Genomic DNA, 27053 nt, shown 5'->3' on the forward strand with positions numbered 1-27053 from the left:
ACATTTAAGGTAAAATAATGAATCACTTGAGATAGGTAAGCGTCTTCCATCTCTCTTATCATTTAATTATGTGATTTTTATTATTAAACCACCTTTTAATGATCCACCACGACCTAAAATGGTCGATTATTCATTAACAAAACCTCCTCGAAAAATGAGGCAAAATAGTCGAGTCAACGACTATAAACAAAAGCACTTTTTGGGAGGCAACCCAATGTTTGTTTAAATTTATGTTATTTTGGTGTGATTTTATGTTTCAATTATGTGTTTAAGTTATTTTGTTATTTTTCATTTGTAGAATTGGGAAATAGAAGCAAAGGTGACCATTTGAGGAGAAAAAGGCGAAGTTTGATTAAGGAACTCAATCCCTCGAATTGAGTAAATGTTGTTTATGATTCGTTAAAAGGGGTTAAAATGCATGTTTTGATTGTTTTACATGTGCGTGCATTGAAAATTTTGATAAAAGAATAATCTAGAATGCATTTTGAGTAATTGGGGTACCATATGCAATTTTAGAAAGTTAAGATTTCTGCAAAAACTTGCAGAACAATACACGATGCACAGAAATATGCGACTTATGGTCGCGTATTCAAGAACTCGTGTATTGTGTGCTGTATTTTTTCAATAGAAAATGTGATTACAAAAACGCGACTCCAAGTCACTTTTTCATGAGCCGCGTATTCGATCCTGTGTTTTTTCAACTGAAAACGCGAAGTTCCAAAACACAACTTCAAGGCCACGTATTCAACTCACGTATTTGGAGACCAATTTAGAAGACAAAATGCAGGTTCATTTCCTTTTTCTTCTTCTTGCTTCACCTCACACACATTTCGCCAATCTCCTCTTATACACCTTTTCCTTACATGAAATCATCCAACAAACATTATTTGACCTTCATAGAGTCTTGTTAACTTATTGAAATTCACGTAAAATATCTTAAAAATTGGTTTAAGGTTAGGGTTCTTAATTTCTTAATCATTAATTGGAGGTCAATGGGGGTGATTTTCATAGGACTTTTTGCATCATTTGCATCACCAAACATCACTCTACCAATGTGAGGTAAATTTCTTGAACTTAACTTGGTATTTTATATTCATCATTTGTATATCGTTTGAAGTTATTGATACACTTTGAATGATGAATTTGTGATGCTATTTGTTGGTGTATATAAGTTCTATTATGCTTATTTAACATTTCTAAGCATGTTTAAATGATCAAATATGGGAATGCGATGATCTATGCAATATTTTACTTTATGCATATTCCTATTTTATGATCAATGTTGTACTTGGCCTTGGATTATTGTTAAGCATAATTGAATGGTTCAAATTGCTAAAATGTGACTTGTTCATGTAGCTTACATGTCTACATTTTTTTATATGGTAACATTTTAGCAAATTTGAATTTGTAAACTTTAAAGAATGACTGGTTTATCTAGTTAGCAAAATGATGCATTTATATGGAAATTTATTGCTTAATTTTCATATAAAGTGAAGAAATTTGAATACGTGAAGGGCAAAATGTGTGAAGTGAAGTGTTTTATTGTACCTTGAGGAGTTTCTTGTCAACCATATACCAATACATCACCAAGACAAAGACATAGAGTTACGAATCGTCGTTATATGTTTACTAATGCCTTTGTTATCACCTTTGTTTCTCGTTTTCAATTTGTAGGTTTCTTACTAATGGTTACCTATGGAACTTGTGAAGTTCATGGCTTGGATTTAGTACATTTTGGATCAATGGCTCGTGAACTTTATGCTTTGACACTTCAATCGCAACAATAGAGGAGTATTACTTTCTTTATGTTGGTTCCCTTTTTACACATTGAGGACAATGTGCATGTTAAGTGTGGAGGGGGGAAATTGAGATTTTATATGTTGGTTGTGATTGAAATGATTTGGACTTGCTTAGGAAATACTTCTTGTGCTTTAATTTGTTCAAAACTGGGTTTGTTGGTAGGGAGTTTAGTCCATTCATAAGGGGAAACTCTGTCAAAATTTTTTCAAAATCTTGTCCAATTTTGCAAAATTGCCACAAAAAGTTTCAAAATTTTTTAATTTTATCCAAGGGGTAACAAGTTCCACACCATTAGTAACTCAAATTCCTTATACTTTTGAGATAAATATATGTGGTTTGAAAACTTCTTTTTTCATTTAACTTAAAAATGACTATTATGTGATTATAATTTGTGCATTTATAGGAAAGTATATCATGTAAAGCTGAGAAAATTATGCCTACATTTTGCATATTTGATGAAATTTCTTCTCTTTACTTGATTTTACATAGTTAAGTGGTTAATATGGTCAATAAGTGTAATATTTTTCTCATGGTTATTCTTTTGAGGGAATAATTATTATCTTTACTTTGAAAAAAAAACAAAGAAAAAAAGGAAAAAGGAAAAAGAAAAAAGAAAAAAAAAAGTGAATAAGAGTTATTCTATTCCAATGGTTCTGGTACTTAGTAACTGGGAGTCTTCATCTACAAATGTCGACTTTTGCATAAAACGGTACTTGAATTAAGAGTATGCAAAGCAACTTGAATATGTGAAATGTTCAGTAACCGGCGATTTTCATCTAAAAATGTCAATCTTTGCATCAAAAGGCACTTTCACAACTTAGGTAATATTTCGCTATATGATATGAATAAATCCCTCTCTAAGTTGAATAAGAAAATGATCATGGGATTAGATAGTACTTTTATTGACCATATGAGTTACTTACTTGTGACATTGGGTAAAGGTGAGAAATTAAGTTGAACTAGCATAATTAGGGTATGATTAGCTCTCCTTTACTAGATATTATGAGTACTTGAGGATTAATGGATGATTGCATAATGGTTGTTTATCTTGTTCTTGAGAAAATGAAGTTGATTGGTGCACATATGTTTATTTTCAAAACTTGAATCATTGTTAGTTTGTATTTCTTATTGCTTGAGGACAAGTAATGGTTCAAGTGTGGGGGTATTTGATAAGAGTAGATTTTACTTATTTTTAGTGTGTTTTATTAGTTAGTTTTGGTGTGCTTTAACCACTTTTATAGCTAATTAACTAGGATTCTAGTGAAAATATGCGTTTTATGTTTTAAGTGGTAAAATTTGCATTTCTATGGATTTTAACAGTGAAAACTTCATATTTTTGTAGGTTTAAGGATTTAATCATCAAATGGAGTGACTTGAGAAGATAATTGGATGATTGATGATGATTTGAAGTAATAAAAAGAGAATATGAAATGCAAAAGAGGAAATGCAATCAGGAACAAAAGGAAGCAAGTTTCACAGCTTTGATATCTTGTAGTATTTCAGCAATATCTTGAGCTACAATGATCGGATTGAGGTGATTCTTGAATCATTTTGAATCGAAGAGATAGATCTACATTTGGTATGAAGATATCAAAGTCCATTTCAGTCATTTTCCTAGCCAAAAAGCAGAAATACAGAAGTGCATGTGCATTGTCTTGAAATAGAGTTCTAACCAGTTGAGAGTATTTTGGTCATATCTCGGACCACAGAGCTCCAAATGAGACGATTCTTGAGGCATTGAAAAGTAACTCAAAGGGATACGACTTTCATGTTTTGCACAAGAGCTAGTTTGGCCTCCATCATTGAGAAAATATCGGTTGAAGTGGTGTTGAAGTGAAAACGCGACTATCCAATACACGAGATGAAGTCGCGTATTCCAAAGTCACGTATTCTCTTCTATTTTCTGCATGTAGACACCAATTTTTTTTAATTAATGTTGTATGTGTGGTTTTAGTGATAATCGGTTGATTTTTGTTTAGACGGTTTTTGCATTTTAGCTCATTTTCGTTTGTCTAGCTTTTTTAGGTTTTATTTTATTTCCCTTTTTAGTTTTTAGTTGTTTTTGTAGTTTTTAATTTATAAGTTTTAGCGTAGATTTATTTTAGAGGAAAAAAAAGAGAAAAGTAAAAAAAAGGGGGAAAAGAAATGGGAAAAATGGTTTAATGCATACTGGCCTGTTTTGAAAAAAATGAAAAGTTTGAATTTTGAAGGAAAAGTTTTTAGTGTAATAGGCATTATTTACTTTTTGATACATTTTAATTGTTTTTCAAAGGAAAAGAAAAAATATATTATTGTTTCAGATTACAAGCATTTGTGTTTTTGGTGGCATTTTATTGTTATCTCTTTTATTGTTATGTTTATTTAAGTAAAGAAAAGAAAGAAAAGAAAAAAGAAAATGGATGAAAAATGGAAGTTGTAATTTGCTGTTCAATTTCTGTTATCATAAACTTTGTTATTATCATTTATTTCATTTTTATTGTTATTAATTTCTGTTTAAGTAGCTAAAAAAAAAAAAAAAAAAAAAAAAGAGGAAAATTGTTGCCGCAGCATGAAAGCTGCGGACTTACGCAGCTTGCAAAAGAAATCTGGGACGGCTCCTTGGCTGCAATTACTGGAGAAAGGACAATGGTTTTAGGGCTCCCAATTGATCATATAAAAGGTTAAGAAACAGGGCAGCCGCAAAAAAGAGAGAGTCGGAGGGGGGACAAAAACAAGAAAAGAACGGCAAAAGAAAGGGAGAAAAACTAGGGGAGGGGTTTTTACGGCTGGAAGAGGCAGAAAAGGATTGAAGGCTGCGTGGGTTTTGAGAGGAGAGCTGAGAGTCTAAGAGCTTGGAAAGCTATAAACCTGAGAGAGAAAAAGGAGAGCTACGGGAGAGTGACGGGAGGCAAGCAAAACAAACGGCAAAAGAAAGAAACAAAAGAGGGAAACGGCAGAAATTCTGGTCTCCAAGGTTGCAATTTTTCCAGTGAACGGCAGAAAAAATTGAACTCCCAAAATCTGGATTCATACGTCTCAACTTCATAGACAACAAAGGTAATCCCAACAAACTCAGCAGTTTGTATGTTTTTTTTTTCTTTCCATTAGGCTTTTATAAATCTTCAATCTGGTTCACAAGTTCACGGTAGGAAGTGGCAGGTTTGAACATGTTTTGATATATTGTGTTTATCTTGTTTTTATGTGCTGGGTTTGTTGTCGGAGGTTGGGATTGAAAATTGGGAGGTTGTTTGTCAGGAGAATCAGATTTGTTGGGTAGTTATTGATCATGTCCGTTTGGTCTTATGGGCTATTTCTTCATGTTTGTTCTAACGGTAGAGGTGCTGAAAAGTATAGAATTTCTGGACTAGATTTCGCATGTGGAAGTGTTGGATATTGTTTTATTGATAGAAATCTAAAAGTTCATGATGATGGTTGTTGTGATGTGGTTCATGTTTTGAAATCCATACGACAAAGGTTAGCTGTCGGTCTGATTTGGCATACAACCAAATTTGCATTTGCCGATATGTTCCCTCATCTCTTCGTTAGTTGTTTGCATCTTCGTTGTTTCTGTTTTCTTGTTCCCTGGCCTTGCGTGTGATTGCATAGAAGTTTATGATGGGGTCGATAAATTGTAGCAACCCGATTGTTTTCCCAGATTTTCTAAGCGCTTGAAACCAAAGTTTGTTCACTTTCTGCTTTATGGTCTCCCGACAACTCCCTATTTTGTCATAGTCATAAGCCTGACCTTGTAAATGCCGAAGCATTGGTTGTTACAGGTTTATTTGCTGTATGTTTATGTCCAGTTTCCTCGTTAGAATGGTCTGAGTTTTATGAATAAATTGCTGTGCTAACAACAAAGTGAAGACCACTGATTTCATTCGCTTGTTCCAGATTCGCATGATCCTTTGTGAATAAGTCTTCCAGCACTTTCATAATCCCTAGCTAGTTTTTAGCCTGTCTAAATGTCTAAATTTTGTTTGTTTAGTTTAGAGTTTGAATGCTTGGTTAGGAAAATCTGATCAAAATTTGTTTTGGACATGAGTTGGCAAACGAAAAATGCAGCAGTTTTTCTTTCATTTTTTTTCGGCAAGCAAAAAAAAACTGATTTATTGGTTGTTCTTGGCATGATTTTGTTTTGTGAAACTGTATGGTTAATAAGTGCTAGCTATGTTAGTTAGAATCAAATTGAAAATGGTGCGTGAAATGCATTGATGAAATGATGTGATAGTTATGATAAAATGGTTAACACAAATTTTGGTTGCTCGAATGAATGGAAAAATTGCAGCAGTTTCGTTCTTCCAAATGTTAGAACTCCTGCCCAGAATTTTGTATGGAATTTTTCTAAGTTTTTTGCCTGCTTGGATGATGGTGATGATATAGTTGCTGTTTAGTTTAAAGTTGGGTTTTGGATTTGAAATCTGTTTCCGAAAACAAGTTTATGTTTGAGTTTGGTCTCGATTTGATGAAGGCATAGCAGAAATATGGCAGAGACAATTTTTCTTTCCGAGAGATTGCATGAACCTGCATGAAATGTTTCTGAAAATTGCGCTTTGGCCCCCCAAGTCTCCTTTCATTTCACTATGACCCAATTAATTGAATAATCTCCTCAATTTGATCCTTGGCAGTTTTAATTTTGCAATTTCAATGTTTTGCTTCGCTTCAATTAATTACCATGCTTTGCTTAAATGGCTCTTCGTTCATAATTTTAAGAGCTTTATGACCATATGAGCCTGTGTTTGCATGTTTTCTTTAATTTTTCCCAAATAAATTGGTACCTTGACCATTTCCTTTATTTTGGAGGGTAAATTAGTAACTTCACTACATTAGGGCGTCGATTCAAGGGAGGTACATTCTACCCCTTTATTTGCACTTCATTTGACCCTAGGTGCTCCTACGTGTTATGTGAATATGCATGCCTACTCCGCTTTCCTTACCTCCTTGCATGCATTTACTGGCTTTTACTTTTATTTAAGATAGAGCTCGGAGAGCTTCTGGTCCATTTTCCCTTCCCCTTTATGCTTTTATGGGGTATGTGTACACCTCTTGGCTTGTAATAGATAGGGCTCGGAGAGCCTTTGGTCCATTTTCCCTTCCCCTTTATGCTTTTATGGGGTATGTGTACACCTCTTGGCTTGTAATAGATAGTGCTCGTAGAGCATCTGGTCCATTTCCCCTTCCCCTTAGTTGCTTGCTTTTGTTGTTACATGTTAAATTGCTTTATTAGGCTTTTGCATCTAGTCGAGCATGCTAAGTGCTACGTGTTATGTGTTTACGAGCGTTTTGGCATGTCTACTCGCTTTTTTTGTAGTATAGATGAATGTGATGGATGACTGTACGTTTCCACTAGTCCAACGCTAGTCGGAATTCATAGAATGGGCTAGTCCAACGCTAGACCCTTAGGGATCTCCTCTCATTAGTACATGTGTGCATGTTCATTACATGTCATGCATTCTTTTTAGTTTTATCATTTTGCATGCCCCTCGAACCCCTTTTCCCTCCATTTTAGGATTTTTGCATTTCATGCTAGTTACAGGGTTCATTTGCTTGAAAGTCCCCTTAAATATGGGATATAGACGAGTGTGGCTTTTTCTAAAGCCTTAGCACGCTTATATCCTCTCTATAAAAGGGCAAATTGAGTCACGATTTAGGTCTCCCCGTCCCAATATGCATGAATTCCCTAGGCTCATGCATTCTAAGTCCACTCCATCATTACACTTTCACTTTCCCTCTCATTTGCACACGTACACCTTTTTATTCTTTCACTTGCACATGAACACTTTTCCTCCCATTTTTGCACACGTACACCTTTTTATCCTTTCACTTGCACATGAACACTTTTCCTCCCATTTTTGCACACGTGCACCCTTGAGTTTCTTCACTTGCACACGAACACTTTTATCATTACTTGCACACATGCACTTCATATTATCATGTCACATACCGTACATTGCCCACTCACGTGCGCACTTTCATTTACATATTTATTTTCTTTTTATTACTTTTTCAAACTCATGTCCTCACATTGCACGCATGCATTTCATTCATTTGCATCCCACTTGCATTATTCGTGACTTCTTCAAAGGATTGATATTGGGCTTCACAATTAATGTGATTGGCACCACTCAACCTTTGAAGGGAAATTTCCCCCAATTCCCCTAGGTCTAGGGTTTGCATTCATGTAGGGCACTCAAATGTAATAAATTCTTTGGTTAAAACAAGAAAATCTTTGATTAAATCAACGCAACTAGCCTTGGCTAGGTCAAAGGGGTGCCTTGGATTCTATCCTTGCCTTCCCCTTTGTCAAACGTGACTCCCGAACCTTTTTCTTTGGTTTACGTAGACTAGGAGTCGTTTTAAAAAGGGTTTATTACTACTTGACTTTAAAACTCATTTTTGGGTGACTTGGTACACCTTAAACCATTACCAAGTGGCGACTCCAAACTTTTCATTTCAAAACCCTTTTTAAAACTATTTTTTTGGCCAAATCGTCGCTTTCCAAAGTCCCATGGCCTTTACTTTTACTTTGCACACGTTCACACACCACACTTCACACACATACATTCGACGATCGAAAAGTGGGGCGCGACACTGCAACTTGCTCATCAACTTGCCCTACTTTCACACAACTTTTCCAACTCAATTCTAGCTATCAATTAGGCTGTATCTGATCAAGAAAATGTTGGAAAGTTGGAAAGACAACTCATAAGAGTTTCAAGAGTAAAAAATGACAACTAAAAACAACTCATTTGGCTCTTGAATCCTCTATCAATAGAAGCCTTTGGGGAACACTTTCACAACTTTGGAAGGCTAGAGAAACTCACAAAAAATGTAGTCTTCACTTGAATTTTCTTAGTTCATTAGTTAGAGTAGTACAATATAGGTAGTGTAGTTTATCCATCTTGTATTTGTAGTTAGATTTGGATGAAAATTGAGGAGCAAAGATAAAGAGTTTGAAACTCGTGTGACAATGGTGTGGATTAATTATTGGACTTCAGGTGATTATTTTAAGATAGTAAAATTAATCCACTCAGGTGATATTAATTTAGCAAAATAAAACTAAGTACTTTAGTATTTTATGTTGAGGTGCTAAAATTTATTCTAACTCTAAAAGTATTAATTTAGTCTAGCAAAATCGAGAAATTTCATGTCTTAGAAAAATTACATTATTCCTTTCATGAAAAGTGTTTTTACGCACTTATTTTGAAACAAGTGAAAATAATACTAGTATTTACTAATGAATTAAAAGTGCAAATGAAATATGACATGATATTTGTATTTATATACATATTTTTTTTCAGGGTTCTCACACGCCTGGGTGACTATCTCCTGGTGAAAAAGTTGTAACTCCTCCAATGTCACGTGTGTCTCTCCTAGACTCCCGGACGACATCCGACATCCCCATGCTTCTCCCTGCGGATAGGAAGACGTTGGGATGGGGAGGCGCAGACAGCCTCTAACATCCCAGCCACCCCACAGCTTTCCCCTAGCGTACTGAGGACTTCAAAGCGATTGCCCATGCCGCTCCCTTCTCCCTCCTGCTCTGTTACCAACTCTTGAAGGGGCACTGGCATTGGAGTCAGGTATGTCTATGGGCAATGCTGGGCTTCGGATACTCGATGCTCCTCCACCTCGTGAGAAGGATCCTGCCGGCGGTCCTGGGCAGGGAGTTAAGCGCCACAACTGCCATGTTGTCATGCATTGCCTCATTCACTTGGGTTTCCGTCTGCGATTGAGTTGCAAACCCTGGAGTCTGGTTCTGCCCGTGAGAAAGTACCGTGTCCCGCAGAGGCAATGGAGATGCGGCCGTGGCCTCTCCAGCGGCAACATTCTGAGAAATGCCACTGTCGTGTGATATTTGACCATCGCCATGGCGACAGTCAGTAGCATTGGCCAGTTTGGGGACAAACACTTGACGGTTGGACTGGGCGGGCACCGGCTGGGCCGCAGCGGATGAAGGCTTAGGGGGACGCAGGGATGGGTTTTTTATGTTGCACTCTACCTCCTCATGTCCAAATCTATTGCAGAAAGTGCAGAAGGCCAGCTACCCCTCAAACTCCACCGGTTGCCAAAAGCCAAAATTCTTATCTCCGATCCATATGTGCTTAGGTGGCGGCCTGGAGACGTCTAGTTCGACCAGAACCCTGGCCACTGACGGGCGCCATAGATCAGCTGTTGCCGCATCAATTCGCAACAGCCTTCCCAGCGTCGATGCAAGTTTGGAGAGTTGCGTCTTGTGGAAGAATGGGATGGGAAGCTCTGGGAAAGTGACCCAGACAGGGGCCACAACAATCTCCTGGTTTGCTCTGAAGTCTAGCGACCACTTTGAGACTGTCATGGGCGAACCATTGATATACCAGAGCCGACACAGGAACAGTCTCGCGTAATCCTCTTGGAGGGTAGGACGGATAAGAACATGATTTGGGTCCAACAGACCCACAGAGTAGGAGCCTTTCAAGCCCAGGGATACAAAAAACTTACGTATGAGATCCATGGAGGGTCGGCGTACTCCGAATCTCCCTACCAGCGCATGGCGAAAAGGTTCCTTCAAGCGCAGCATGTCCTCTCGAGTCATCCGCAGTGTTAGCTCTCCTCGAAAGGAAGAGACCACTCCAACCTCCGAGCCCGCATTTGGCAGGGCAGAACAGGCCACAGCCGCCGCAAAGCTTATGGGCGCTTGAGTGGGATTGGCAGCAGAGGGATCCACAATCTGGTGTCCAGGCGGCGTGGAGGCCGCCATGCCGACAAGCCAAAACAGAAACCCTAGTTATTTGGAAGTGCGGAGTTTAGAGTCCCTGGAAGAAAAACTTTTTTCATCACTTAGAGCTGAATTTAGGAATTCTTTTAAATGGTTGGACTAATTCCTTTGATGTCGGAAATGGTCCATCCTAAATCTTTCAAATGCTTCCTCAAAACTCTTTGGAGTTTATCAAATTGCTCCTCATCAAGAGTCACATTGACAATCACGGGCAAAGTTCCTTTCTCCCCAAGAAATGCATATTTAAGATGGTTGGAAAGTGACTTGACGTCAAACTATGGAGCTTGCTCATGAAATGGTGGCGAAAGTCCTTTGCTTATCCCTAAACTTTCATATGAGTTGCCTCTTTTGTAAGAGATTTGTGCATGCAAGTAATTGGTCATTTCTTCTACTTCCCCCTCATATAATCCTACATCATTTAAACAATGTTCAAGAGAATCATAGTCAAATTTAATTTGACTCATCTCTTTTGTCAATTCATCACATATGCCAGTGGAATAAACATGGTTGGTGAAAGAGTGATATTTTTTCATTTTTGTCAAATCGAACTCCACCTCTTCTTCATCAATTTGAAACTTGAATTTGCCACGTTTAACATTAATTATAGAACCTGCGGTGGCAAAAAATAGCCTACCAAGAATAACAGGTATATTAACATCCTTCTCGATATCTAGAACAACAAAATCAAAGGGAATAATAAATTTTTATATATTAATTAGCACATTTTCAAGAATATCCAATAGATATCTAATAGACTTATCGGCCAATTGAAAAGAGATGTTAGTACGTTTTAATTCATTCAATCCCAATTGCCTAGTCACAGTTAAAGGAATCAATGAGCACTAGCAGCAAAATCACATAATACCTTAGAGAGCTCTACATTACCAATAGTGCAAGGAACCATGAAACTCCCAAGATCCTTCAATTTTGGTGGCAATTTATTTTGTATGATAGCACTACATTTCTCGATTAACACAATAGTCTCGTAATCTTCTAATTTTCTCTTTTTGGTCATTATTTTCTTGAGAAACTTTGCATAAGAGGGAATTACAAAATAGTATCAACAAATGTAATGTTAATATGTAATTGTTTAAAAATGTTGACGAATTTTTCAAATTCTTTGTTAACTTTTGATGATTTCAATCTATGTGGAAATGGAACCGGTGAAGGAATAGGGATCATTTCGAAGGTTGATGGTTCACTTAATTCCACTTTGTCTTTTCCTTTGTTTTGCTCACTCTCTTCTACTAGCTCACTCCCCCGCTCTTCTTCTTTACTCTCATTTTTTTTCTTTCATTATCTCATCAACCGACAGCTCACTCAATCGCTTACCACTACGGAGGGTTATAGCCTTAAATGTTCTTCTGGGCTTATCACGATTTTGCTTGATAACTCCCCTTGGTTCCTATTTTTTACAACATTGGCTATTTGGCCTAATTGAATCTCAACATTCCTATACATATTGGTGAATTGGTCCATCCTACCCTCAATTCTTTCAAACCGTTGAGTAGTGGTGCTAGTTAATTTTTTAAATTTGTTATTTGATGCATTTGCTAGTTTCTCAATTGCCAACTCCGAAACTGGTTTAGACTACATAGGTGGTTGTTTTGGTTAAAAATTAGGTGGATTTGTTGGCTGTGATTGGTTCCCTTAGTCCTTCCATCCAAACTTTGGATGATTTTGCCACCCTGAATTGTAGGTATTGGAGTATGGATTGTTTTGGGGTTGCTGGCTATAATTGTTGAGATATTGTACCTGTTCAACACTTGAACAAATAAAGTCATCGTGGTCTCCTCCACACATAGTACAACATGCAACGTTTACTCTTTGATTAGAACTAGAACCAACTTGTCTATTAAGTATCTTAACCAAGACTCTGCAGATGGAAATAAAAAGGCAAGAACTGACCTTCTCAAAAGGCAACTGAACGAAGCATATAGGAAAGAAGAACTGCACTGGAGCCAAAAAGCTAGAATAAAATGGCTACAGGAAGGAGACAGGAACACAGTTTTTTCATGCATTTGTCAATGGGAGAAGGAAAAGGAACCAAATACAGCAATTGCAGAAATCTGATGGCAACTGGACCTCTAGTGATGAGGAAATAGGAGCTGAAATAGCAGAGTATTACAAGCACTTGTTCACATCTTCTTGCAAGGGAAATATTGAGAATATACTAGAGGGAATTCCAAATTCTATAACTGATCAAATGAACCAGGAACTGACCAAACCAGTGATGGAAGAAGAGATAAGTATTGCAACATTCTCTATGGATCCTAACAAAGCCCCTAGTTTGAATGGTATGTCTCCTATTTTCTTCCAAAAATTCTGGCATATCATTAAACTAGAGGTAGTAAATGCAGTTCAAAGTTTTTTCAATCCAAATTCATGTTCAAAGCTCTAAACCACACTGTTATTTTCTTGATTCCTAAAGTTGATTGCCCCACTGACCTGAAACACTATAGACCTATTAGTTTATGCAATGTGGTGTGTAAAGTCATTTCAAAGATTTTGGTGAATAGACTAAAACCACTCCTTAATACTTGCATTAGCAAAAATCAAGTTGCATTTGTCCCTGGGAGACAGATCCTAGATAATATTATTATTTTCCATGAATATTTGCATTTCCTAAAAAATAAAAGATATGGAAAATAGGGCTTTATGGCTGTGAAATTGGACATGGCTAAGGCTTATGATAGGATGGAATGGCCTTTCTTACAAGCCATGATGAGGAAAATGGGTTTCTGTGATTTGGGGATAGAATGGGTCATGAAATGTGTCAACACAATTTCATACTCTTTTAATGTTAATAGGGAATTAAAGGAGTATATTTCACCAAGTAGGGGAATTAGGCAAGGAGACCCTCTTTCACCATATTTATTTCTCATATGTTCTGAGGCTTTTCCCAATCTTTTAAAAAGGGCAGATCAAGAAAGGACAATCAAGAGATTGAAAATTAGCAGGAGGGGACCAACTCTTACACACTTGCTATTTGCTGATGATTCTCTAGTGTTTTGCAAAGCAGGAACTACTGAAGCTAGGAAACTAATGGAGCTATTGCATAGATATGAATTAGCATCTGGACAACTGGTTAATTTGGAGAAATCAAGTGCCTTCTTCAGCAAAAAATGCAGATGAGGAGCAGACAAGGCAAATCTGTCAAAAAATGCTTCATGGTTTTGGCAAAGTGTAACTAGAGTGAGAAATGAGCTGGATGATGGAATCAAAAGGAGAATAGGAACCAGAAGAAGCACCAGAATCTGGGAAGATAGATGGATTCCTAACTGTAATCAAGGCCAACCAATAACCAAAAAACCACCAGGCTGCACTCTGCAGAAGGTGGCGGACTTGATAATTGGGCATAGGTGGAACGGGCCTCTGATATACAGGCTTTTTAAGAAGAAGGAAGATGAAGATATCCTAAGTATTCCAATTAGTGTGGTTGACAAAGAGGACAGTACCTTCTAGCCAGATAATAAAAAAGGAGAATACACTATGCAGTCAGGTTACAAGAGAATATGGAGAAAAAACAGAACAAAACCAAAGGCGAATAGCAAGTAGACAACACAAGCTATACCAATCCCAAGTCTCCTATATGGAAAGTACTGTGGAAAGTGCCAGTCAAGCACAAACTGAAAGTGTTTATGTGGAAGTACTTAAGTGAGGGACTACCAGTGAATGAACTAATATGGAGGAGAACACATAAGAAAGACCCCTACTGTAAAGGTTGTAGGGAAAGGATGGAAACAATGGAACATATATTTTTTGAATGTGGCTAAAGAGATTTGGAAACTAGCGCCCATTCAATGGGATGGAATCATGGCATCAACTGGCAACTTCAAAAAATGGTGGTCATCAGTTATTGAAGCAAGATACGGACAACAGGGGATGGAACACATTGCACTCACAGTAACTATAGTTTGGCACATTTGGAAAGCAAGGAAGGAAAGAATGTTTGAGGCCAAAGTAAAGGAACCTATGAGAATCATTACTAAGGCCAGTAATGAATGGCTAGAGTTTCAAAGTATGGATAAGCCAGTAAGTATCAGAAGCATAGCAGAAACAGAAATACCACAGTAACAAATCAGGGCAGAAAGGCAACACACACTCAACACAAGAATATAGAGAAGAGTACTAAGAGTTTCAGTTTCAAGGCAAAAAGAGACAAGCACTGTTGGCTATGGTATAGCTGCCAAAGATGGAGGAGGATGCTACATAGCAGGATGGGGACTAAGAGAAAAGATGACAGGATGCAACATTCAACAGGAAGTTGAAGCTATACGTTATGCTTTAATTAAAACCTTGGAACAGGAATGGACAACAATTACTGTTGAAACAACCAGTAAGGAGCTGCTGAATCAACTGCAAAGGAATGCGAATAGGAACAACTTGGTGGCTACATTGCTGGAAGATATACAAGCACCGAGTATTTTGTTTCGAATGTGCTCCTTTTGTTTGGTAGGAATAGAAAATACGGATCTAAGCTACATAATTAGTGCTCAAGCTTTGAGCAGAAATCAAGATGTGGAATAGACTTTTCCAGTTCCATTATACTAAGTTGCACAACTTGTAAAACATCCTTGAGCCTTTGCTTAGATTGTATATATTTTTTATATAAGTAATACAAATTATCGTTTCGAAAAAATATATATTAAGTATCTTAACCACATTATCCATCTTGGCATTCAACATATTCAAGGTATCTACTTCAAGCATACCTGCGGGTCTTCTTGTATTACCTTACTCATTAGCCTATTGATAATTGTTTGCTGCCATCTCCTCAATGAGTTGTTGAGCTTCTTCGATAGATTTACCTATCAATGCTCCACCTGTTGCAGCATCTACATGAGTTTTGGTGGAATAATTTAGTCCATTATAGAAGGTTTGAACCATGAGCCAATCAGGCAAATCATGATGTCAACATCTATGTAAAAGCTCCTGAAAATACTCCTAAGCTTTATATAATGACTCTCCGTCTTGTTAAGAGAACCCAATTATATCCATACGAAATTTAGCAGTTTTGCCTGATGAAAAAAATTTATTTGAGAATGTCTTGGATAAATTGGCCCAAAATGTGAAAGTATTAGGAGGGTATGATTGTAACCACACCTTGGCCTTGTCTCTTAAAGAAAAAGGAAACAATTTAAACCTAATTGCTTCGTCACTCACTCCATTAAGTTTAATTGTATCACATATTCCCAAAAAGATAAACAAATGAGAATTAGGATCTTCGGTAGCATTACCTCTATATTGAGATTGTTGCACCATTTGAATTAGTGCAGGTTTAATTTCAAAATTATTAGCATTTACCGTAGGTCTTGCAATGCGTGTTTGTAGTTCATTCCCTCCAAACAATGCAAAGTCCCTTAAAGGTCATCTATTCTCTTCATCCGCTATTGTATCAATTGGAGGAAATTCAATGAAAATTCCCCTTCCTTCTTGATTTTCCACGATATCTTGCAGTGTTTGCCTTTGTAGTCTCCTTAGAATTCTTTCAATTTTCGAATCCAATGGAACTGTTTCATGTAGAGCTCGGTGCATGCACTATTGGGATCACAATTAAGAGAAGTTAACTACAAACTAAACAAACTTGATAAAGTAAAAACCACTCTATCTACTAACTAAAAGATATCCACAATACACTACAATATCTAGAGTAATAAAGATTGTTTTAGCCCTAATATTGCCATAGTTCCCCGACAACGGTACCAAAAACTTGACGAGATTTATACCTACGTTCTAATTTTAAATGTAATTCTCTCATTAATCGCAAGTGTACGGGTTGTGTATTGTAATACAAAGGAAATAGGGTTAAATTCCACAAGAACCAATTTTGAAGTACGGCTTAATCTGTGAGAGCCCGAAATTTACTGTGTATTTCATGCTTTTGTTTTAGAAATGAAGGTGTTGTATTTACTTGTTACTTGTTACTTGTTTCTTGTGATTAAATAACTTGGATGTACCCTATATTAGTGTTAGATCAACCTTTATAGAAATTAACACTAGAATAAGAAATTACTAGGAACATAACATGAGAATATAGAAGTGAGGGGTAATTGTTAGAATAACTCTTGACAATTCACATATGTTTGACAAGTAAAGATAGACTTACCTTGCAATTTTATTCATTTAGTTATCTATTTGTTTATTTATCGATTTGATAATTATTTTGCCTTAATATTTTTATTAAATTTTACATGTGAAAATTTGTGTGTGGGGTAAAATGCAATTTTTTCTTTTTAGTGGGGTGTGAAAGGAACTTTTGAAAAAAATGAGGGGGTTTAGTACAATAAGAATTCTCTAGAGGGTGACATGTGTCACCATAAGAGCCAAGCCTCTTTCTTTGACTTTTGACCAAAGCTTTCTTACCATTTATCTTCCATTTCTTGCCTTAAGAAATAACAAACAAATATAAGAGAAAGAAAGAGAGAGAGAACCGTGAGCCTGAGGAGGAAAAGAGAGAAGAAACTTCATCAAAAATTGCTTGAATCTTGCTTGTATTTTGTGGGAAAAGGAAGAACATACCTTGGGGAATCCATCTACCTTTGCTAGAGCTTGAAAAGGGAAGAAGATTTAGTGGTTGGAAATTCATCTTAGTTGGAAGGAAAAGAGATAAAAGGCTAGATTAACCTCCTTTCTTTGTTTTATGTTCAAAAATAAGGTTGACTATTGGATAAAGACATGATTTGATGGTGACTCTTGGTAGTTTTCAAGTTGATGATATTTATACTTCATACTCGAGTTAGGGTTTGATTATACATATGCTTATGGTATAATTTTAATGACTATCTTGTCATAATTTTGGTTTCATAAGTGTTTATTGTTGTGTTAGTGATGAAACCCTATGGAATTACTAGATGTTTTGGGCTGAACTTGGTACAATGAGTTGGAGGAAAGTCAAAAAAATTGGGAGGAAAATTTCTGGTTGCTGGCCGAATGGAAGGGCTGCAATTGCAGCTTTTGTTTCAAAATTTTCTTGATGATCTAGGCTTGGTTTTTCTCAAAATACGTTATTCTACTTTACCCTAGAAGTGTGTGCTGAAATTTGATCAAAATTATGCATTTTAAGTGGCTTAAACCTTACATTTTGACCAAAACCCATGGCTGGAAATTTTCCTGCAGGAGACTCTGAGTAGTCTTGGGAAATCTGTCATTTCTTGGTGTAAAAAAATCCAAATTGAGTTCTGCTTGTTGCGTTGGAAACTAGATTCAGAGTAATTTCCCGTGAAAATTTCAGAATTTTTCTCAATTCCTATGAATATCTGTGATTTTCCAAAGTTGACTGAATTTCCACACCTGCTCTGTTTTTCTACTGGATGAAGCAGCAATTTGAGGCTAGAATTTCACTGATTTATGGATAGAATCTTACAAATATTTCTTCTGGGAAATTGTAACCTTTTTAGTCTATTTTTCAATGGTATAAAGTTTATAAATTTTGGATTTAAGAAGCTTGAGATATGATTTTTCAAATAGCATCGCGCAAAATTGGAAAAATTCTATTTTCCTAAAACTGTTCTTACTTCATTTCCAACTTTAAGTTGAAGTTGTTAAACCATTTTGAACTTGGTTTTATGATTGGAATGAGGAAATTCTTGGTTACTCATGCCCCTTAGGTCTAAATATTCTCTTTTCACTCCAAAATCATATTTGCATCGTTGCACTAGTAGACTTGGATTTTCTTTAGTTCACCTAAGTTTTGAATGGTTGAACTATAATACTTTATCTTGGTTGTTCTTAGGGTTTGTTGGTGATCAAGGGCATAACTCGGGGGCAAATTTTTAACGTTATTTTGCTTAAACTGGTGAGTGTCAAGTGCATTTTTCTTGATATCTTGATTTGAATGATACCACGTGTTATGTGTTGAATTATAAATTTGATGAGGCGAGGGTGTACTTTATCACACTCGTCCTCCCCTTCTTGAATGATCTTTTACTTGTTTGAACTTGATTGACCTATACTTGTGGTTGTACTTGTGCTCGACTTGTAAGTGTTAAGTGACAGCATGTGCTACACTCAATCCGAGTGGGAGGTGTCTCTTATTCCGTCTCAACACTTTTATTTTGATTAAATCGATTGGAGAGTTATCTCATCGACTCCAGTGCTGAACGACAACATGTACCACACTCAATCCGAGTGGGAGGTGCCTCTCATCCCGTCTCAATACTTTTATCCTGATTAAGTCAATTGGAGAGTTATCTCATCGACCCTAGTGCTGAGCGGCAGTATGTACCACACTCAATCCGAGTGGGAGGTGCCGTTCATCCCGTCTCGGTACTTTTATCGTAATTAAGTCGATTGGAATGCTATCTCATCGACTATACTTGTTCTTGTTTGGGTATACTTGAGTATTACTACCACTATTTCTATTTGGCGTTCGGGTCCGGTAGGGGTTCGTGTCAAGTGAATTCTATGGACTTGTTATTTGCATGGTTGACGGAGTGTCAACAAAAGAAATAACATCCAAGATCATGAAATGGCAAACTTGTGGATTAATTCCTGAGATTAATTCCTGAGAGCTCGTGTATCCTCTTAATGAATGTGTTTTAGTCCTTTTGTGGCTTTACGTAAAACCATTGTTGCTATTCTATATATGTGCTATTTGAGTTGAATTATGGTACTTGTTCTACTTACTTGTTTGATATCTTGGCCTCACTGAACGTCTGCTCATCCCTTTAAGTTGTTATTCCTTAACAGGAATTTGAAGTGAAGAATTGGAGGTGCTAGGCTAGCCAACTTTTGTCTAGAGTTAGTGTGATTCCTTGAGTGACTTTTGGACATTTGAAAGTGTAGATTTCATTTGTATTTGAAATATTATGGTTGTAATAGTTAACACTATTGCCTAAGGATTGTGGTTGTTGTTATTCAAGTAGTTTTTTGGTTTTAAGAAATTGTTTGGCTTGAAAATCGTGATTTGTTTCAAGTGAGTGCATGAGTCTTGGCAAGAGTTGGGCAGGCGGTCCACCAAACCCTTAGGTTTGCCCTAGGTGGAGGTGGGGCTATCACAGGTGGTATCAGAGATTTAGGTTTTAGATCACTATAATGTATCCTAAACTAGATGTTTAGGATGCCGGACTGTAGAGCTAATGTGAGATGTAATTGAAATACTAAGTGAAAGGATGATTAGTAGAAGTTTAAATAAGACTTGAACCATTATTGGATTTATAGGAATGGAAGAAATTAGTGTGATTGTGAGATGATAGATTCTTTATCTTGATGGTGTGGTGCTAGCTATTGTTAGTACGAGGCAAAGGTTACCAAGTATATGAACTAAAAGAATATTTTAAGGATGTAAAATGACAAGACCCGAGAGCTTGAAACTAGTATGGTTAAGGAGTAAGAGTTGATTTACGCTATTCATGAGCAGTTATAAGAGACCAATTCTCGCCTCGCCCAAATGGCAAGATAATGGGGGATAGAATTGAGAGGATAAAGTTTAGTGGTGAAGGTTAAGACACGAAAGATCCTAAGGTTAGACCTGAGGCTGGACCGATTAAGGAGATTGGGTTACGAGTGTTGATATGAATTAGTCTAAGCAATACCTAATTGTACCTCAATAACAAGGGGTTAGACTTGAAATTTGATGCGTGTCTTGAATGTATAATGTGCTGGCACTGCAGACCTATTTAATTCCTCTTTTGAACGTTTGGACTTGCTATATGTTTACTGGAACTTGTTGTGATATAACTTAAACAAAGTATGCATTACTATGGTGAACCTAGAGGACCATCGTTTGGCTCCTGATTGTCTATCCTTACTTATATAATTAAGTGATTCCTACCTTATTGATTTTGTCTTTCTATGTGGATCTATGAACTTAGATTTGTGTGAGAATGGAAGTTGGGGATGGCTTGGGAACATCCATGTAAACCTAGGTAACCCTAGACTTAAGAAAGTGATCGGGAACCTGTGGTTTCCCGCATCAAGAATCAAAGGGCAAGTTAGAGGATCTAGTAGTAAGGGTTATCAATTGGATGAAAGGAAAGGCAAGTGACTTTCATGGTATTCCAATTCAAAGGAGTGGCTTGTTTGTGGAGAAACATTGTAAAAGTTAAATAGAATTTGGTACATTAAGTTTAATCGGTGTGACACTTTTGTGTTATTGGTTAGTGCATTAGCAAGAATTTCAAGTTGTAAATGATCTGGGGTTAAAGGTTTTAGTTTAGTTATCGAGACTTAGTTGGGAAATGGAAAGGGTTACCAAAGGGAGCAAGAGACTATAGATTCTTCGTAAACATACTTTGTGGAGATGATTGTAAAATGAGGTGAAATAGAGTGTGAAATTTTGGAGCTTGTGAACTCGTGAGTAATTTCGGGAAATTAAGAGATAGTACTTTAACATATGCAAAAACAAGCATAGTTATTGTGACGTAAGTACCGAAAATAGTAATTAGTATCTTTGGGTAATGCTCTACTGGAGTTGAGAATTTACTAAGACTCATTTTCTGTGGGAGTTAGATGCCTTTATATTGGATCCTCAAGAGTTTAAAATTATATGGTTAGAGTCTTCATTGGTGATGAGATGCTTGTAGACACCAAAATTTCACCATTTTTATTTCATTCATTTTATTCATATTTTTGTTTATTTTAACTTATTTTAATTTACTTTGTTTCATTTTACATTTCTTGAGGAAAATCATTTTAGAAAATCAGAAAAAAGAAAAAAAGAAAGAAAAGAATTAAAAAGAAAAACAGATGAGAATTGAAAATCAGTTTTAAAAGAAAAATAAAAACCCACGCGCGCGTTTTCTTCTTCAGCTGGTACGAGAACCAGCTATGCTAAGTACAGGAATTTTATTGTAGCTCCATTTTGCCCCGTTTTTCTACTCATTTTTCTGATTTTTCATTCCCAAACTTTGGCCACCTCAGCCCCTTTGATCCGCATCAAGAGCCTTCTAGAACAACAGCCATCGAGTGGCTCTAAAATGCCCAGCAAATCACAACTCTCATCCTCATCTTTGAGATGAGGGTTTGAGAGTTTGTGTTCCATACAAATAGAACAAAAATGACTGAACAAAAGAGGGGACAAGAAGTAGAGTAAAGGGGTGGCGGCCAGAAAGAAAAAGGAGAAGAAAAGGGTTTCGGGCAAAGGGTTAAGAAAGAAAAGAAAATGAGAGAGCTTGGCGGCTAGGGTTCAGAGGAGTAGCTACGGGTTAAGGGGGTTGAGAGCAAGAAAAAAGGAGAGCAAGTAAAAAGAAGAATGGAGAAAAAAGGAGAACGGAGAAGAAAGGAAAAAGGGAAGAGACCGGGAGAGTGAAGGGGGGAGAAAGAGAGAGGCTGAGCGAGAGAGGAAACTGAGAGCAAGAAACAAGACTGAACAAAAAAAAAGCAAGAGGAAAAACTGGAAGAGAGGTTTCGGCAGAGAGGGAAGAGATCTGGGAAGAAAGGAAGAAAAAACCAGAAAAAGCGAGAAACTAAGGAGGGTTTTTGAGGAAGGGAAGCCTGGGAAAGAGAGAAAACCAGAAGGAAAAAGAAAGGGTAAAGGGAAGAAAAGAAGCTATCGGCTGAGGAGAAAAGGAAAAAAGGCAAGGGATTTTTCGGGTAGAGAAAGAGGGAAGAGCAAGAACTGAGAAAGGGGAAAGGCTTCGTGGGAGCTAGATTGGGAAGAAACAACAGAAACAAAACAAAAGAAATGGAGCTTCGAGGCTGGGAGAGAAAGAGCAAGAAGGAAGAAAAGACGGGCAACAACAGAGAGATTGATAGAGGGAGGTGAGGATGCTCACCTTGGCCACCCCCGCATTGCCGAGGTGACCTCATTTCGTTCATCACACAAGCGCGGTCATGTCCTGGACATGACCCCTGAGTTCGGCCAGATCTCTGGCTGAACTTCTTAGATGACCTCTAGGCTCCCACCTTGGCTGCACGCTGATGATTTCAACACGTCTGACATCACATAGAACCAGTGCTTTATCTGAAAAGCACCTGATGCTCTTAATGGTTACTGCGCAAGACTCCCCTTCATCATGTCCAGACGGCTACAGTATTAGAGTCAGACCTCCTGCAGGAAACAGAACCGTAATGGCCAGGACATGGGTCCCACTAGCATGAGCCCTCCATCTTGTCTTCCATTCCTGCCATATAAATACCCCCCATGTGCTCTCAACGAGTAAGCATACTGTTCATTCATACACGCTCTTGTTTTCTCTCGTTCTCTCAATATACTAACTTGATCGTCGGAATGATCCTAGGGGAGAAGCCCTGCCATCTATTTCGGACAAGCGAATCACCACACTTCACTTGAGAGAGGACTGATTCAGGTCGGTTCGGCTACCCACCAAAAATCACCTCTGCAATTAGCGCCGTCTGTGGGAACGAGATTACTGCTAAATGAGATCCACGCGCTCCAGAAGCGGGAGAGGTCCCTCAACCGGGGCTGGGCAAGCCTCGAGAGCTCAGCAAGGTCACATCTCAGAGGAACAAGGGTCTCTGAGGACCCAGCCCACCAACGAAGACGCCATCGCCAAGATGGCCGAGTTCGTAGCGGACAATCCCAACATTTTCGAAGAACTAGGAAGGTACTTCAAGAGACAGGGGAAAGAAAAAACCAAATCCTCCAAAAGGAGGTTGACGAAGTCACCGGAGGTACATTCAGGTGAGGACTCTGATGAGGGGAATCTCTCTCGGAGCACCTCCAGGCGCGCCTCTTCCAAGGTGACCTCCAAAATTGCCTCTATTTCCCGGGCATTTTCCCGGAGTTTACTGGGAAGACGACTTGAGGACCCACCTCGGCGCCCAGGGGGCCTAGCAGCCGACTACATGAGGGCTCCGCCCTTTACCGATGACATCAATGGGGAAATGGTTCCACCTAATTTTAAGCTCCCAGTATTACATCCCTACGATGGCCGAGGTGATCCCAAGGATCACCTCCGCGCCTTCATCTCGGCATTCCGTCTCTACTGCGTCCCTGACGCCGTGATTTGTCGAGCTTTCTCCATTTTTCTACAAGAGACAGCCCGAAAATGGTTCTGGGACTTAGAACCGAGGAGCATTTTCTCACTGGACGAGTTGGCAGACAGGTTCATTCACCGTTTTGTATCGTCTCGCCCAGTGACAAAAACTTCAGCCTACCTCTTGAACCTACAGCAGGCTCCCGGCGAGTTACTGCGCTCATATGTGCAGAGGTTCAATGAGAAAATTGTGCAGATACCTGATCAAAATGAGCAGGTAACCATAGCTGCCTTCACCAACGGGTTGATCGCAGGGATCTTCCATACAGAGATACATCGGAATTACCCCCGCTCACTTCGGGAACTCTAGGAATGGGTAGACCAAGGAATCCGAAATGAGGATCTAAAGCGCATGAAGCGGGAAGTCCAAACAGCCCGTACCGGGCAAGAGCCCCGGAGGAAAAAAGAAGTCGGCCGAATCGAACAAGGCCCCAGTGGCTCGTCGAATCAATTTCGCGATCGTCGGAATGTCTTTGACCGGATCGTGAAGGGGAGGTCGTCCACCTCGGACGCTGAGCTGACTCCCCTTAATTCCAGTCGGTCTCACATTCTGGCTGTAATGAGGCAGAACCACCTCGGCCGAACCCCTCCTGAAATTCTAGGAAGGAGGGAGAAGAGGAACTCCAGCCTCTATTGTGCCTACCACCGAAATGTTGGGCACGAGACCGAGGACTGCAACGATCTGAAAAGGGAGATCGAGAACCTGATCAAACAGGGATACTTGAAGCAATTCGTTCGCAAGGATGGAAGCTTCAACCGAAGTGCCTCCCACCGAGATAATCGAGGCCCTCGTCGAGAGGACAGGCGGGACACAAAGAGTCATTGCCGTGGGCTCGAGTACCATAGGACAGGCGGGACACAAAGAGTCACGCTGGTGATGTCAACACGTCTGACATCACACAGAACCAGTGCTTTATTTGAAAAGCACCTGATGCTCTTAATGGCTACTGTGCAAGACTCCCCGTCATCAGGTCCAGATGGCTACAGTGTCAGAGTCAGACCTCTTGGCAGGGAACAAAGCCGTAATGGCCAGGACATGGGTCCCACTAGCATGAGCCCTCCGTCCTGTCTTCCACTCCTACCCTATAAATACCCCTCATGTTCTCTCAACGAGTAAGCATATTGTTCATTCATACACGCTCTTGTTTTCTCTCGTTCTCTCAATATACTAATTTGATTGTCGGAATGATCTCAGGGGAGAAGCCCCGCCATCCATTTCGGACAAGCGAATCACCACACTTCACTTGAGAGAGAACTGATTTAGGTCGGTTCGGCTACCCACCAAAAATCACCTCTTCAGGTGGCAGCGGGTAAGAAACTAGAGGAAAAAGGCTGGAGAAAGGAAAAACAAAAAAGGGGTTCTTGGCGGCTGCAAAAGAGGGCAGAAATAAGCAAAGGAAAGGAAAGAAAAGAGCTACCGGTTGAGAGAAACAAGGGTTTTGGGGGGAGGCGAGAAAAACCAAAACCGAGAGAACGAAAGTGAGGAAAACCGAGAGATCCAAGAAAGAACAAGGGAAAGAGGAGAAGGAAGATTCGAGGCTGAAAACCCAGGCTCAGGTTTCTTCATCAAAGTCTGCAGTTGGTCTCTCATCAAACCTAGGCTAAGGAGTCAAGTCCAGAGGCGGTGAAACAGGTAATCTTCTACCCTTTTTCTTGTCCATTTTCATTCCTATATGAAATCCAATCTGCTAACCAGAGATTCTGGATTCTTGCTTAGTTGTCAGTTTCGTATCTAGACCATGCTGTCTGCGTTCTTCCTAGGATGATTAAAGTCGCACTTGATTTAATTATAACTGAATCTCGTCTAGTTGTGCATGGTTGTTGTTTCTTCTTCCTTTCTCCCGTGGTTTTGTTCTCTCTTGTCTTGCGTGTCCTTGTCCCAGAAATTCTGTTTACAAAAACTAGGAGGCTTAGTTGATGTTTTTGGCAATTATGTTATAGGGTTGGGATGGTATTTCTTGTCGAAATCGCAAGCCGCGAATAGTCGAAAGTTGCAGAAGCTTATGGGTGAGAAATTGCAGAAGAATGGCTCCAGTTGCAGAATGTCTCTTTCGTAGCTTGCATGCAAATAAAAAAAATTGCACTTTAACCCTTTAATTTTAATCTAATTATATTATGGCCCAAAAACTTTTCCAATTGAACCCCTTTTGCTCTTTTTTGATTGACTTCATTCCTCTTGTTCATGTTTAGTGGCTCATTAGGTGGCTTAATTCTAGAATTTAGGATAATTGGTGTTGAATTTTGTTAGTTGATTTTTCTTTGCTCGTTAGTTTAGATTTAGGTAATATTTTGTGTTTGGGGTTTAGCATTTGATTTTGGTATGCTTCATCGTAAGCACTTAATTTTATTTTTTTTATTTAAACCTTTAATTTTTGTAATAATAATGATTCGACCCCTCAAATTTCTTTAATTCTTTCAATTGGGTTTTTGCTTGTTTAATTTGTTGCATGTGGGTTGTTTATGTTTATTTAAAAACTTTAATTGGTTCAATCACGTGTTTATTTCCATTTCTTGTGATCATTTGTTAATTAAAAGTGATGCCTTGACTTTTTCTTTGTTTTGGAGAGTAAATAAGAAAAATTTTATTTCATTAGGTCACCAATTTAAGAGAGGCACACTCTACTCCTTTATTTTGATTTACTTGATCCTATGTGCTCCTATGTGCTCCTATGTGACTTTATGTGTGTAATTGCATGTTTTTATTTTATTTTATTTATTTATTTATTTAGTCACTTTATTTGTTTTAGTTTTGTGTATTTATTTTAATTTAATTTTTGATTATTCGAAAAGGCATTTAAATGCCAAATTGTAATAGTTAGGGGGTTCAAGACATGTATTTAGATAGGATATGTAATAGTTAGGTATTTATTTTTTTATTATTTATTTTTATCTATTTTATTTCTCACCCCTTTAGATTGTAGTTAAGGCCCCCAATTGTAATAGTTTGGTCTCTCTTTACTCTATTTGCTTTGTGTGTTTTGCATGCTCGTGTGTTTACGTGTTACTCACTTTCTTAGGGTCTTGCATCTAAATATCATGTTTATGTGCTATGTGCTATATATGATTTATGTGTTTATTTACTTTATTATGTTTTACATAATTTATTTCATTGTAATAAATGCATGACGTCACCACACTAGTCTAACGCTAGTTGTGACACCCTTTTTCTGACTCCACACTAGTCCAACGTTAGTTGTGGCCCTCCTTTCTAATTTCTCATTAGTCTAACACTAGTGAGAACTTATAGCCATGGGTTAGTCCAACGCTAAACTCTTAGGAACCATCCACGCGCTAGATCATATTTGTATGACGAAACACTACATTTCATACATATTTTCTCCATTTTAGGATCCTTATTATTTTTGCATGATGTTTCCCCTATGTATATCTCTTATCCCTATGTGTGAATCATGACATTAGATTTACATTTCATTTAAGGAAAGTTAGAACTAGATTAGTTTATTTGCTTGACAACATAGGAAATAACCCCTTCAAATATGGGATATGGACGAGTATGGCTCTCTAGTTTTAGCATGCTCGTATTCCCTCTATTAAAGGGAAAATAGAGTCTCGAATTT

General features: G+C 38.1%; 1 protein-coding gene across 1 annotated transcript; it reads left to right on the plus strand.

Annotated features, from left to right (window-relative positions):
• Positions 1–14350: 14350 nt before the first annotated feature.
• LOC113718152 (uncharacterized) lies at positions 14351–15064 on the plus strand. The gene is made up of 2 exons (XM_027243071.1): positions 14351–14569; positions 14657–15064. Exons 1-2 carry the CDS (start codon positions 14351–14353, stop codon positions 15062–15064), a joined length of 627 nt encoding a protein of 208 aa, XP_027098872.1.
• Positions 15065–27053: the final 11989 nt, after the last annotated feature.

Source organism: Coffea arabica, chromosome 11e (genome assembly GCF_036785885.1).
Source record: "Coffea arabica cultivar ET-39 chromosome 11e, Coffea Arabica ET-39 HiFi, whole genome shotgun sequence".
NCBI lineage: Eukaryota > Viridiplantae > Streptophyta > Magnoliopsida > Gentianales > Rubiaceae > Coffea > Coffea arabica.

Bases quoted from the DNA above. Each gene is read 5' to 3' on its own strand.
- LOC113718152 (XM_027243071.1), top strand. From the start codon at position 14,351: ATGGCATCAACTGGCAACTTCAAAAAATGGTGGTCATCAGTTATTGAA. The intron at 14,570-14,656 runs GTAAGTATCAGA...ACAAGAATATAG, and splicing joins TTCAAAGTATGGATAAGCCA to AGAAGAGTACTAAGAGTTTC.